Source organism: Erythranthe guttata, chromosome 8 (genome assembly GCF_056151865.1).
Source record: "Erythranthe guttata isolate IM_541 chromosome 8, IM_541, whole genome shotgun sequence".
Lineage (NCBI taxonomy): Eukaryota > Viridiplantae > Streptophyta > Magnoliopsida > Lamiales > Phrymaceae > Erythranthe > Erythranthe guttata.
In genome coordinates this window covers 1,145,856-1,159,451 of record NC_142540.1, presented here as the reverse complement: position 1 = coordinate 1,159,451, position 13,596 = coordinate 1,145,856, and the positions used below count along the sequence as shown (strand labels likewise).

The following is a 13,596-nucleotide window of genomic DNA, read 5'->3' as shown; positions in this document are numbered from 1 at the left end:
AATTTGTGTTTGATTTAATAAAAGACACTTTCGCAATTTTACAAAGCAAGACAAATTTTGTGTGGGTGGTGGGGTGGGGGGGTGGGGGTGGGGGTGGGTGGGTCCTCATTAGTTCTTCAAAAAAACTAAGGATTAATAGAAATTGATGATATGGTTCTATCTATCTACTGAACTGAATGTGTCAGTCTCTTCTCATTTTCTAACACATGGTTTCTGCAAGCCTAATTTAATATTTCAATCTAATTTTTTTGGATTTATTTTTGTAAATTTAAGATACATGCTCTTTCGAACCTCTATCAACGATCTCTCTGATCGGATTCTGATATTTATCTAGTGTACGTGGTTGGACTTTGAGATCTCGATTTCTAAGCTTGCACCACAATAGTAAAGGTGGGTCAAATTCTATTGAAAACAAGATGCCATATTTATTTGGTATGGAACAATCACTTTGGACGAAGGAATCCTTCGACGAGATTTACCTCTCCTCGATGTAGGGACAAATGAGACTTCTTCAACCCTAGACCCGATAATAAATATCGGGTGAGTCTTCTGCTGCCATGTTATATATTTTGTATTTTATAATATATATATTTCTGCTTGGGTTTAGCTTTGGGTAAAATTCATTTTGCACCCATGTACTATGATAAATATATCGTTTACCCCCCTGAAGTATTGAAAACATCAAATACCCCCCTGCCGTTAGTTTTTTTCTTCTAATTTCGTTAGTCAAACCTTTTAACCGACTATTGCAAAGAAATGTTGGCTTTTTTTTTTAACGAAAATACCCCAAAAAATTTCTATATATAGATTTCAGGGCTTTTAGTTTTCATTTTTTGTGGGTTTTGTGCCGTTAGTTTTCCTATATATAGAAATTTTTTGGGGTATTTTCATTAAAAAAAAAGCCAACATTTCTTTGCAATAGTCGGTCAAAGTGTTTGACTAACGGAATTAGAAGAAAAAAACTAACGGCAGGGGGGTGTTTGATGTTTTCAATACTTCAGGGGGGTAAACGATACATTTATCATAGTACAGGGGTGCAAAATGAATTTTACCCTTTAGCTTTAGAGGTTTTAGTAAAGTGTATTATGTTTTCCTAAAACAATAAGAATAAAAATTAATGGTAATTGCATATATCCTATTGGGCTGGAGAAAGTACTATTGGGCCAAATGTTTTTGAATGAAATGAGTCATCTAATTCAAATGTTTAATGTCACCACCCCTAATTAATAGGACCAATGGGCTTCTCGTGATGGATTATATTCTGTTAGGCCCAAATACAGCACCTTTTAATTAAGAGCAAGTTTTATTGGATATTTCGACAACTTTTCTCGTTGCGATCGGCTCTTGCAATTGTGTCGTTGCGATTACGGTTGGAAAAAAAAAATTCAGTAATTTATAATTTATTGGCTAATATATTTTAAGACATTATAGTTTTTATAATTTATTATTCATCCAAATTTTATTTGTTAAAAAAAAAAAAAAAAGAATAGGGAGTAGTAGAAACTAGAAAGAGAAAGGAAATAAATAGTGAGAAAATAGAGATCTGACAAGTACCTGAAAAAAATTAACAGATACCTAAAGGTTTGCTCCCCTCCATACTCAATACCTAACCTTATTACACAGCACACTTTAATTTGTTGTTATCCATTTGCACATGAGTTCAGTTAATGGAGCATCCTTTTGGTCTACCACATTTCTCTCTTCTCTTCTCTTCCTCTCTCTTCATTTCCTTTTTTTATTTCTTTTCTTTTCTTCCTTTTTTAAATATGTTTTATATATTCTAATATAATTAATCACCATATTTTAAAAGTTTTTGAAAAAAAAAACATGATCTAGTGTTGTTCCTTTTGGTGCTGTATTAGTGTCATTTCATCAATCTAAAAAAGGTAAAGAAATGCTGATTTTAATTTGCACTAATTGTTAGTATATTAAGTACTTGTTGCTTGTTAATTTCTTCATAGACAAGAGTTCAGTAATAGGGGCCCCTAATCACCAAATAAGTATAAACATATACAAAACATTTGGTTTGAAACAAGCGGTGGGGGGCCGTTGCCCCCCCATAGCTCGATATTAGTTCCGCCACACACTGATGCACAAAGTTATCAGAGTCATTATATGTAATAAAAAAATTGTTTTCTTTTAAAAAGATTCTATAATCTAGTTATAGCCCGATTATCGTCTCTCTCTCTCTCTCTCTCTCTCTCTCTCTCTCTCTCTCTCTCTACTATTTTCGGTTATTTTGAATTTGTTAGGCAGCTGTACTTTTACTTGTAGTAAACATGTCCTGATTCACAGTATGTTTTGCTATACTGCTGCATCTAAGAAAATGTATTGGTAAAAAGTTGAAAATAAATAAAAACACCAAAAAAGAATAGTTCTGAGTGATCTATTATTGAAATTACAAACAAAACCAAAAAATAAATCGAAAAGTCGAAAACTCAAGCTAAGATGTGCAGAAAATATAAAAGCATGTATCAAATCTCAGAAAAAAAAAAAAAAAAACCAGAAGACGAAACAAATTACATCGGTTTCGTACTTTTGTGTACATGCATATAATAAAAAAAAAATATATTCAAACATATATAAATCACCACCGGATATACAGATCTCCATCATCAAATATACAGACAACTCGTACGAGGATTTCATTTCACATAAAAAAAAAAACCAATAATTGAAGAAAAAAAGGCGGCCTAATTTTTCTCTCAACGACATTTAATTGATGTACTCGTTCACCAAACTTACACACACAACACACACTCGACATGCACAAACACACCTCCACTATCCATTTATAGTTTTTTCTTTCTCCACCACCACCACCAGAAAAAAAAAAATAATAATTTAACGACTTACTCTACGTGTCGCTCTCGCAGCAAGGGTAGGAGCTGCAGTCGCAAGCCACCTCGGCCTCCACCATCCTCCGGTGGAAATTCCGGTGGCAGCCGCACGCGGCGCAGGTGAGGGCGGCAGCGCCGGTTCCCTGGTCACCACACGGCATGAATTCCCTGCACCCGTCCACAGCGTATCCCCCGACATTCGCCGCGTGGTTCTTTTGGCACTCACCGTATCTCACAGTTCTTACTGTAAATGACGAATTCGTAGTGTTCCTGGAATACTGATGATCGTCTCTCCTTATAACAACTTGACGTTTCTTCATCCCTCCTCTTAATCTTTTTTTTTTTTATTTTTAAATTTATAAATTAAATAAGGAAAGGATGTCTGAATTAAGGTTAATCAGATGAGTGATGTTTAAGATTCGATTGTGTGATTAAGACAAGGAGCGAGAAAGTTAAAGAAGGGAAGAAGATGGGTCGTTTCTGGTGCAGGGCCAAACCCTAACCCTAAGGGGCCTCTATTTATACACCTACAATTTTCTTCTACTAATTATACTCAATACTACTAATTTAATTAATTTCAATTTTTTTTTTACTGTTATATCATAAATAGTAATTAATTAATTTCTTTTTACTGTAATACTTTGTTCTTGGCCATATTCATTGAATCTTTATTTTTCCAGTGGGGGTAAACTTATTTAATTAATTATCTTTTTGTTAATTTACTTTGTCAAAAATTAACTAATAACTTCAACATAATTAAACACACATTTTCAAATTAACAAAGTGTTAAAATACCCTTGGCACTAATTTCATTTCTATTTGATTCTCCGTCGATTGATTAAGTATTGTAACAGGAACACAATTGAGTAGTTCGTAATTAATGCATCATTGAAATTTTAAAGCGACACGTAATAGCGAGTATTTTTTTTTTTTTTTTTTTTTGTATTCATAGCAACAATTAATTTGAAATTGATGGCGGCTCGTCGTTTCTTGATTATATACACACACGCAAAAAAAAAAAAAAAATTGATTTACACGACTTTTTCTCTTCACTTTCTTTTTTCAATTGTAATTTTAATTATCGAACAAGTGAAGCATGTGACATATAGAATTGATTCGTTTGATCTTACTGTATATCAAAATAAATAATCAATCATAAAATTAACCTTTTAAATTTATTTTAATTTTTACATTAGTGGTGTTAAACACTAGTTTGACAAGTACATTTTATCTTTGAACATGGGAAAAATGTTGTGGAATGGTCGTTGTGAATTGATGGCGCAACTTCCTAACAACTAAACATTGTCTTAGGAATGCAAAAGCAGTTCATTATTAGTGAGCTTTATTTGTTTATTGATTAGGACAATTAAAAAGATTAATTAGTTTTTATTTGATAAATTATTAATTAACGTGGCCTAATTAGAAACCTAATATTAAGTGGCCCTTAATACTAAAGTGTGAACTGTGAAGGCCCTGGTATACGTGGATTTGGTAACTATACCTGCCAAAACTGTGTGGGCAAACCTTTTGTCGTCTACCCTTTTGCTTATTTTATATACATCTAATTACAAAAAAAACTCATTTTATTTAATAATTTCTTGCTAATCAAGACCATGGTCATGATTTATAATAAATAAATAAATCAAATCATCTAATTACAAATTTAAATATATAAAAAATATATCTTAAATTTAAAGTCAACCTACCTAACAAAAAAAAAATGATTAGGGTTTTTACATGACAAAATCCCATGCACATAATTAATACCAAACATAACTACACAAGTATAGATATAAGCAATCACATCCACGTGTACATTAAAAAATAGTTATTCCACCAAATCGTCAGTGCAATAATACATTATGCATCTAATTTTCTTTTTGTATTAGTGCAATATAAAAAGCATTACAAAATATTCTTTAACTAGATACTAATTAATTAATTATTAATATAATTATTGAGAAAATTAGGCAGTGTATGTTTGACCATACAATTAGTAGTCAATGTCACAAGGGTTGCTTAATTAATTTGTGTGTATCAACTTCTCTTCGATTTACGTGCTGCTAATGGTATGTTCTAAGTCTATATGTACTTACCAAATTGATCTGGCTTCAATATTCAATCTAAGTACCTAACTTTTGCTTAATGGAAATGGAAAATCAAAGCTAAGTTTAAGTTTGAAATTTTGACTCGAATATACTAATCATTATCATATTTAAATTTCAAAAACTATATCTTTCACGTAATTTTGGCAGACCATTCTTTTTGCTCTTCTAACTAATTATACTTTTGTGAGACCCCCATCGTATTGTGGCATGTAGGTAGGCTAAAAATTAATAATTAAAATTCTTCTTATCATTAACAAATATTTTTTTTATTGTTTTGGAAATTATTTAATGTTTTGGGACTTTATTCAATTTTACCTAATTATTTTAGGTTAGATATTTTATATAGCCAAACAAATTTGAGAAGAATCTTGGCCCTTAAAGAAAAATATATCAAAATTTTGAAAATTTGCTAGGATATTCTGTGGAGTATAGTATTGTGTCATCGTTGATGTCGTGGTAACACATAAAGAGCTAGAATGTCTTTAATATTTTTATAAATCCAATTAATGTACCGAAAGCAGTCAATCATATATATATATATATATATATATATACATATATATATATATATATATATATATGTGTGCACTGGATAAATCTACATTTTCGTATAATTAATAGCTTGCAAACAATACGATAAACGTTAACCACACCAGACTAACCATGCGTGACAAGCTCGATCTAGCGATCTTTGGCTGGCTACGAAATTTGAATTTGTTTCAACCGTTAGACAATTCCTTGCGGGACGAGTTCGAACCCTCTTATACCCATTATGAGTGTACGTACCCAATATATTTCAGAGTTATGTTGCAATAAGAATAAATAATAATTGGACTAATTATTACTCCTTGCATAAATACAGAGCATATGCATTTGTTTCCATAAATATTATGTTTTGCAGATCTTTTGCTGGAAGGCTATTGGATGAAATTAAAGCAAATCCAAATTTCCTGGTTTTGCTGTCTTCTAATTTCTCTCATTAATTCCTAAATTAAATTAATTTACTTAAGTGGGCCCTTTATTCTTTTCGGAATATAATTAAGACCTGTTGTGCCGTGGCGGGCCTTCTTTCTTCTGTCCAACGGGCCCACTGAACATAATCTAGACAGTACAATTTCGGCCCTTTACGGTTTTACCTTCTTTTTTTTTTAATAATAATAATAATAATAATAATAATAATAATAATAATAATAATAATAATAATAATAATAATAATAATAATGATAATAATAATAATAATAATAATAATAATAATAATAATAATAATAATAATAATAATAATAATAATAATAATAATAATAATAATAATAATGTTATTTTTATTGTATTTATTTTTTTAATTATTATTATTGGAGTTAATTTATTGCATACATGACTGTATCAAAATTTCCATCACCAGGATATAATAATGGACAATGGAAAAATTGTAGTTTTCATCTCTCAAGTTTGTGTTCATTTCACATTTGGTTCCTCATGTTTCGTTAATTAACATTTTTGGTAATTTCCGCCAATTAATCGTTAGTCCGTCAGTTAGGCAGTGTTGTGCACATGCTTGATTCCGTTATTATTAACGAAAACTTGACAGAAATGACTAAAAGTGTTGAATTTTTTAAATTAAACACGAGGGACCAAATGTGTTTTTTTGTGAATATGTTTAATGTGAAATTGGTGCAAACTTGAGGAATGAAATTTGTAATTTTCCCAATCTTTCATGTATCTGCTCTGTAATGATGGAAACTTGAAGAAAATGACTAAAAATGTTGAATTTTTAAAATATGAGGGATCAGATGAGTTTTTTTTAACATGAGGGGCCAAATGTGTAATTGATGCGAACTTGAGGGTCGAAATTTGTATTTTTCCCAATCTTTCAACTATCAGTTCTGTAATTAAATAATCAAACTAAAGTATAAGTAGCTAACAGCTAGTAGTGCACGTAGTTGGTGATAATGGGTTTCTTTCATGTTTGTCAAGTCAAGAGAAAAAAATAGGTAAAAGTGACTGAAAAACGCATTAACGTGATAATTAATCACTAATCAACAACTTAGTTTAGACTAATGAGATTGATTGGGACTTAAAGAGATGGGTGATTAAATACTTTGCTTCTCAACAACCCAACCCATAACCCATCTTTAATTCAGGATTATTTATTTTATTTACAGGGGACCATTTATTCAGCATCTTAGACTCGTAAGTATTTTATTTATTTATTTTGGAGATTTATTAGTGGAATTAGACATTTCTAATTCATTTAAGCAAAACACTGCTAATTATGGTGGTGTTAATTGTGAAAGTGCTTAATCTAATGAGGAAATTTGGCGTTGATTGATGCAACTTGACAGCTGTCCGTCAAGGACAATTATCCTTGAATTTATGATCTAATAATAATAGTAATAATAATGCGTTTTAATTAAATCAAGAAAGTGGGAAAATATCTCTGAAAAACAAAAGAAAGTGGGAAAATAGGTCCTTAATAAGGAAGTCCGATCCATACGTAATTTAAGCATGGACCACAAATGCATTCACATAATTAATTAATATTTATGATCAAAAATCAAATCAAATTATTTGATAATCGATTTGATTCGAGACCGTTCGTTGAGGTCTCATATGAGTTCAATTTGTTAACATAAAGAATTAACACATGAACATTTTTATTCGATAATTTGATAAAGCTCGTCTTAAGCTAAGAAAAATGATACAGTATGTACGAAAAGTCGAGGCTATTCGAGTTGGACTGTGTTCTTGATCAAACCCAATTTTACGAGTTCGATATAAATTTGAGTACTTTTAAATAGACATGATGTCAGCTCGACTCGAATTGTTTATGACGACATTTATTCATATCACATCTTTCAGAATGAGTTCAAATTTATGGTTTCTTAATATCACCTGTCGAGATTCTTGCTCTCATTTCAACATAGCACTAATTAGAACAAATCTCTAATTATATGCACAAACAATAATTAGAACAAATGCCAACTAATTCATCATCTTCTAATAGGGTAAATTACAACCACCCCTGAGGTATGGTTAAATTACAAAACCCCCTTCGTGTTTGAGTAATTATAACCACCTCCTTCAACTATAAATCTTTTTATACGTCCACCCTTACGGTTTCAAATTTAGTGGATCTTCGAGATTATATGGAAAATTATCACTTTTGTACCCGTTTTATCCCATTCGAACTCCACATTTTAAAGCAAGATGACCATAGTATCTGTTTTTTGGCTTGCATATATCAGATTGTAGTGCATCAGAAACTGTATTTTTACACAAAACGAGTACAAACTAGAGCACATATTCCAGGAAATGTAGATGATTATGTTGAATTTAACACCATAAGGGCGGAGATGTAAGAAAAAAATCATAGTTGATGGGTAGATGTAATTATCCAAAAAATAGGGGTTTTTTCTTAAATTGACCATACCTCAGGGGTATTTGTAATTTTCTTAAATTAGATCTCTTGTCTTGGAGCCTACAAAATTTTGCTATTTTAGCTAGGCCTTCAATCACAATTCACATCGAAATTGTTTCATAGAGCAATCAATTGTTCAATTTTCTCAAATAAATAGTTCATGTACTATAATTTACGGATTAAAAAAAAAAAAAGGTCAATTCTTTTTTCTCTTTCTCACAGAAAATTTTGCAATGATTAGAAATTGGTCAAACATAGGATTTCAGAAAATGGGCTTTTGATTGACAAAAAAACGGGCCTCTAGAAATATTTAAACGATGTACAAGAAAAAAAAAAAAGAAGCCCATATTATTTCAATAAAAAATAAAAAGGAAAGTATTAATTAATAAATAAATTAAATAAAGAATGAATAAATTAGAAGTAATTAATATGTAAGTGTGCACATGCATGAGAAGATGATGGATGCGGGTGAGGGTGCACATGCACCTGTCATGTACATGTATGCACAGACATCGATTGCGATTGGCTCACTGGATTTACTGTAGCCCTAGCCCCCAAGGGGTCCCCTAACCATGTGACCATATTTAATTTTTTTTTTATTATTTAATTTACACATATATATATATACTTTTATTTGTCATAGCTGTAGCCTGTAGTAAGCCCATCCCTCAATTCTAATTTTCTTTTTTTTTTTGTTAAATTTCAAATAGTATATTCTGAAATTTTAATTGAAAAATAAATAGATGTAGGAAAATTAGTATAGGAAATAAAAAGGGGCACGTGTCATTATCAGAGTGAGCTGGTGGAGATTTAGAAAGGGAGGGAAATTCAATTAATTAATTAATAATTAGGGTTATGGTTTTCTTGTGTGTGACTTTATCGTAGAAAAGACTTAAACAACTCACATGTGGCATTTAAGGCAAACCCTGCATATTTCCAAGGCTATTCCTGCCCACACATTTTTACTATTTTTCTTCATCATTTTTTTTTATTATTATATTTATGTAAATTTATTTCATGGGGGTCCAAATTATTAAATAAGATCTTATATATTGGTTATGAATTATGATACACGTTCAATTTCTACTTTTTCCATAAAATTATCAATTTTGAGAAAAAAAAATCTAATAATCTTGATATATATATATATATATAATAATTTATTTTTACAAATATGACATTATGATTGTAAGGGATTTGGCCTAACGTTTCTTTCTTCTATATGATAAAGATTATTTTTCAAATATCACTTGCGATCGTATTACAAAATGTATGAATTTATTCGTAATCAACTTTTAACGAGTAGGGTTTGTGGAATTAATGAAAGACTAAAGTATATGTACAGAGAGATCGATTTAATTTACTCTTGAAAAAATGATTTCGAAATCGAAACCAAAACCGAAGCTTTGTGAAAAGTTCAAAAGAATTAATTCAATCGAGATTGATGTTGATCTGATGAAGCCCCTTTACTTTATTAATTACCAGCATTTAATATGTACAGACAATTGATTAATTGACCGAATTAATGTGTTAATAATGCAGACTTAAGTAGGTAATTCGAATAACTATATACTCCTTCAAATGAATCAAATCAGACATGTACTAAAATTACAACGTTGTTAAGTAAAAATAACCAAAACAAGAAGTTGATTAGCATTGGACCAAAATAACCCTTCAAGCCAAAATACACAAAATAAAAAATGAAAATAAAAATATGTCTGATGTTAGGACCTAAAAAAAAAAATCAATTTCCCAACAAATGAAATAACAATAAATTAATTAACAAAATCTAAAATAAATCCGGATTGTGATCATCAAAAGAGAAGTTGGTCAAATAATCCTTCCCTTGATCATCCAGCAACCAATTCTCCAGCACGGATAACGGGGCAAGCGAAACCGGGTCGGGTTTGATTTCATCATGAACAAGATCACTCGGCGAAGCGGATCTCGAAAACTCGTCCGAATTCGAAGATTCGAAATTCTCGAAAGTCTCGAAACCAAATAGGGATTCAAACGCTTCCGACAAATCAATCCCGGATTTGCTCTTATTACTATCATTATTGTTATTATTGTTGTAAGTGCATGGAGTAGGCTTTTCTTCGTATAAATCAACCGCATTGTTCGATGAATTCTGAGTACTCGAACACTTTGAATATTCGTCGTTTTTCGGCGTGCTCTTCACCCAATCTTTGAGCAGCTTCGCTATATTCTCGGTGCTCGACGCATACGAAAAACCCTGATGATGAGTAGTAGTAGAACTAGGTTTGTTGTTGTAAGAAAAAGATGATTCGGATCCCAAATTATTATTAATATTATTATCATTATTCTTATCAAATGACAAGGCATCTTCAAGGGCTTGTTTGGCAGTGGTGATGTCAGCTTGCAGCCTTCTCTCCCATTGCCCCCTAGAAATGGAGTGTGAGAGTAAACCATGGCCGGATCCGGGTCGGTCATCATCGCCCGACCCGGTTTGGAGCTTCTTCAGCTTCTTCTTCAAATGGGTATTCCAGTAGTTCTTGATGTCGTTGTCTGTTCTTTCCGGGAGGTAAGAAGCTATGGCTGCCCATCTACAGAAATTAAATGAAAAAACACATTAAAGACTCGATTTTTTTCAATTAAAACCTAATTTTTTTTACAGCAGTAAATAATTAAATAAATTACTTGTTGCCTAAAAGGGCTTGTAGCTGGATAATCATCTTCTCTTCTTGATCGGTAAAAGTACCCCTCTTGATTCCGGGCCGGAGGTAGTTCGTCCACCTCAGCCTGCAACTTTTACTACATCTCCTCAACCCTAGACCCACAAAAATAAAATATTAAATTATATATAATTTGTCAGCAATAAAATAATTATTAAAAAAAAAGAAAAAAGAATACCTGTAGTAGAAGGAACAGCTCTCCAATTACCAGGGCCGTGTTCTTGAACATAAGAAACTAACATGATATCTTCTTCAGGTGTCCATGGCCCTTTCTTCACTCCGACCTTTTCGCAGCAAGGTGGTCTCCCCATTTTGATTTACAAAACAATACAACGTTGTTAACTCCGAACACACACTGTGTATTAATTTCTTTCTGGGTTTGAATCGAAAAAAAACTTCTTGATTTTATCTTGTTGGGATATAATTATCTTGATTGAAAGAGAAGAGACAGTACTATAAATTAATGGTGTAGTATAGTGGAGGTCGTAGGGTTTTTATTTGATCTAGCTGCATATATATATAGAAAGGGAATACACATATATATGTATGTATGTATGTATGTATAATGTGTGATGAGAAGAGAGTAGTACTGAGTGAGTGAGTGACCTAGGAAGAAAACAAACGAGTCAAAAAAGTTGACAGCAAATGCATTTACTCCGCCATGGACTCACCTAAAGTCAGCTCTGTGTATTCCCTCTTCTGTTTTTCCTTTTCTTTTTTTCTTTTAATTTTATTTCCTGCTGCAGCTTCACTAAAACCGCGTCGGCATTCAATGTGCTTTAATTTACCCCTCCTGCAGATTGTGCAAAAACCCTAATTTTTCACCCTATATTATTCAACGTTACTGTGCTCTCTTTCTCTCTCACACAGTCACACACACACACACAGTACTACACAGACTATATTAATTATTATTAAATCATGTATTTAGTATGTAGTAATGAAGTTTTGCTGCATGCTTACTGCTATAGTAATAACTGTTACTACTAATGAAGATTGAAGACTCTCCCACTTGTGTGTAATTAACTAATTACTCTCCTCCTATTTTCAAGAATCTGTTACCACTTTATTATTTTCTTCAAAATTTCATAATTCCACTGATAATTCATTAATGATCAGTTTTTTCAAACGCAGAAAACCCATTAATTAATTAGTAATATGATATGATCATGAATTGTGTATATATGTGGAAAATGAATGAGGAATAATGGGGGGTGGGGACCCCCTTGCAACTTATTAACTCTTGAGCTCTGTGAAAATCGACTGTGGAAGATTACACACACTTATTGATCAGCTGGGTACCAATAATTAAGATTGCCACCCTAAATTATTTGAAGAAATATTTAATTAAGGTTCAAAAAATAGTAATTAAGGGCTTGAAGCAGTATAAATTAAAGTCCATGGCAATAATAAAGCAAAGGGTTGCTATTATTTTCATTTTACCATTATTAATGGTGCATTTAATATACTATTGCTCCGCGCTCTCCATTTATATCATCTCTTTGAATTATTATTCAAGCAAAATTATTATTTTATCAGTATTACTTTATCGCGTATTCTTTTATCGATATATGCTCTTCTGTAATTTATCGTGAACATACCACAAATAAGACTGTTCATGCACATAATATATGCAAACAAGAATACTATAATTCTACATGAGCCCTAGTATATGAGAAATTTAATGAATCAACTGTAATAAAACACAAACCAATTGGAGGACGAACGAGATCTTTATTCAATCAATTTGAACAATAGTTTACAAAACAATCAACAAGAAGATTAAACTATAAATATCACTATTTTTCCTCTCTTCTCTCTTTGGTTTCTCTTCTCTCTCTTTCGCGTAACCCTAATTAAAGACAACTACTCATTATTTTATACCCTCCCAGAAGTTAGCTTCCTCCAAAGTCTCCAACACATGTGTCTCGAGCTCCACCTCATCCAATACGCGTGCACCACCTCAGCAAAGGCAATTAGTTGTTTCCTTGTGATCAATCTTCCAGTGTATGAACAATTAGTTGCTTAAATTGCACTTCTCGAGTTCCTTTCTCATCACAACCACTCATTCCGATGAAATTGATGATCAAATCCAACAAAAAGGAAAAAAAGAAAAAGTACATATATATATATATATATATATATTGAATGAATAGAGGAAGAGCATTAACTAAAATGGTCCATAGTTGATTTATACATGATCATGCGTCATGATCCTTGTGATGTCTAACTTTCAATTTTTCAATTTTATTTAAATTTATTTTAATTAAAGACCTTTTGATCAGTTGTGTCTGATATAGATGAGTGAGACCACTGCATTTGTCTAATTAATGTTTGTCTAGAAGAAAACGAAATTGTTCAAATTGCATGTGAGTGAACCATATCGTAGTAAAATAAATCTCGTGGTGCGTGCATACACATATTTGATCATGAAAATTTATTTTCATGATTTATTTTAGTCTCGTTACTTAGAGGGGTTTGGCTAAACTTATATAAATAGGCTGTTAAAACATGCATAACAGTTTCTCCGATATTAG

The 13,596-nt window shown here is 31.6% G+C and overlaps 1 protein-coding gene and 1 pseudogene across 2 annotated transcripts; both read right to left on the bottom strand.

Annotated features, from left to right (window-relative positions):
* Window positions 1-2,553: 2,553 nt before the first annotated feature.
* Window positions 2,554-3,358, bottom strand: LOC148768271 (mini zinc finger protein 2 pseudogene; annotated as a pseudogene). The gene has a single exon (XR_016033034.1). The product of XR_016033034.1 is annotated as a mini zinc finger protein 2 pseudogene (transcript).
* A 6,603-nt stretch (window positions 3,359-9,961) lies between these two features.
* On the bottom strand, window positions 9,962-11,861 carry LOC105961663 (myb-related protein 306). Its single transcript, XM_012985903.2, has 3 exons — window positions 11,238-11,861; window positions 11,025-11,154; window positions 9,962-10,930 (listed from the first exon to the last, which is right to left on the bottom strand). Exons 1-3 carry the CDS (start codon window positions 11,368-11,370, stop codon window positions 10,153-10,155), a joined length of 1,041 nt encoding a protein of 346 aa, XP_012841357.1. The 5' UTR covers window positions 11,371-11,861; the 3' UTR covers window positions 9,962-10,152.
* Window positions 11,862-13,596: the final 1,735 nt, after the last annotated feature.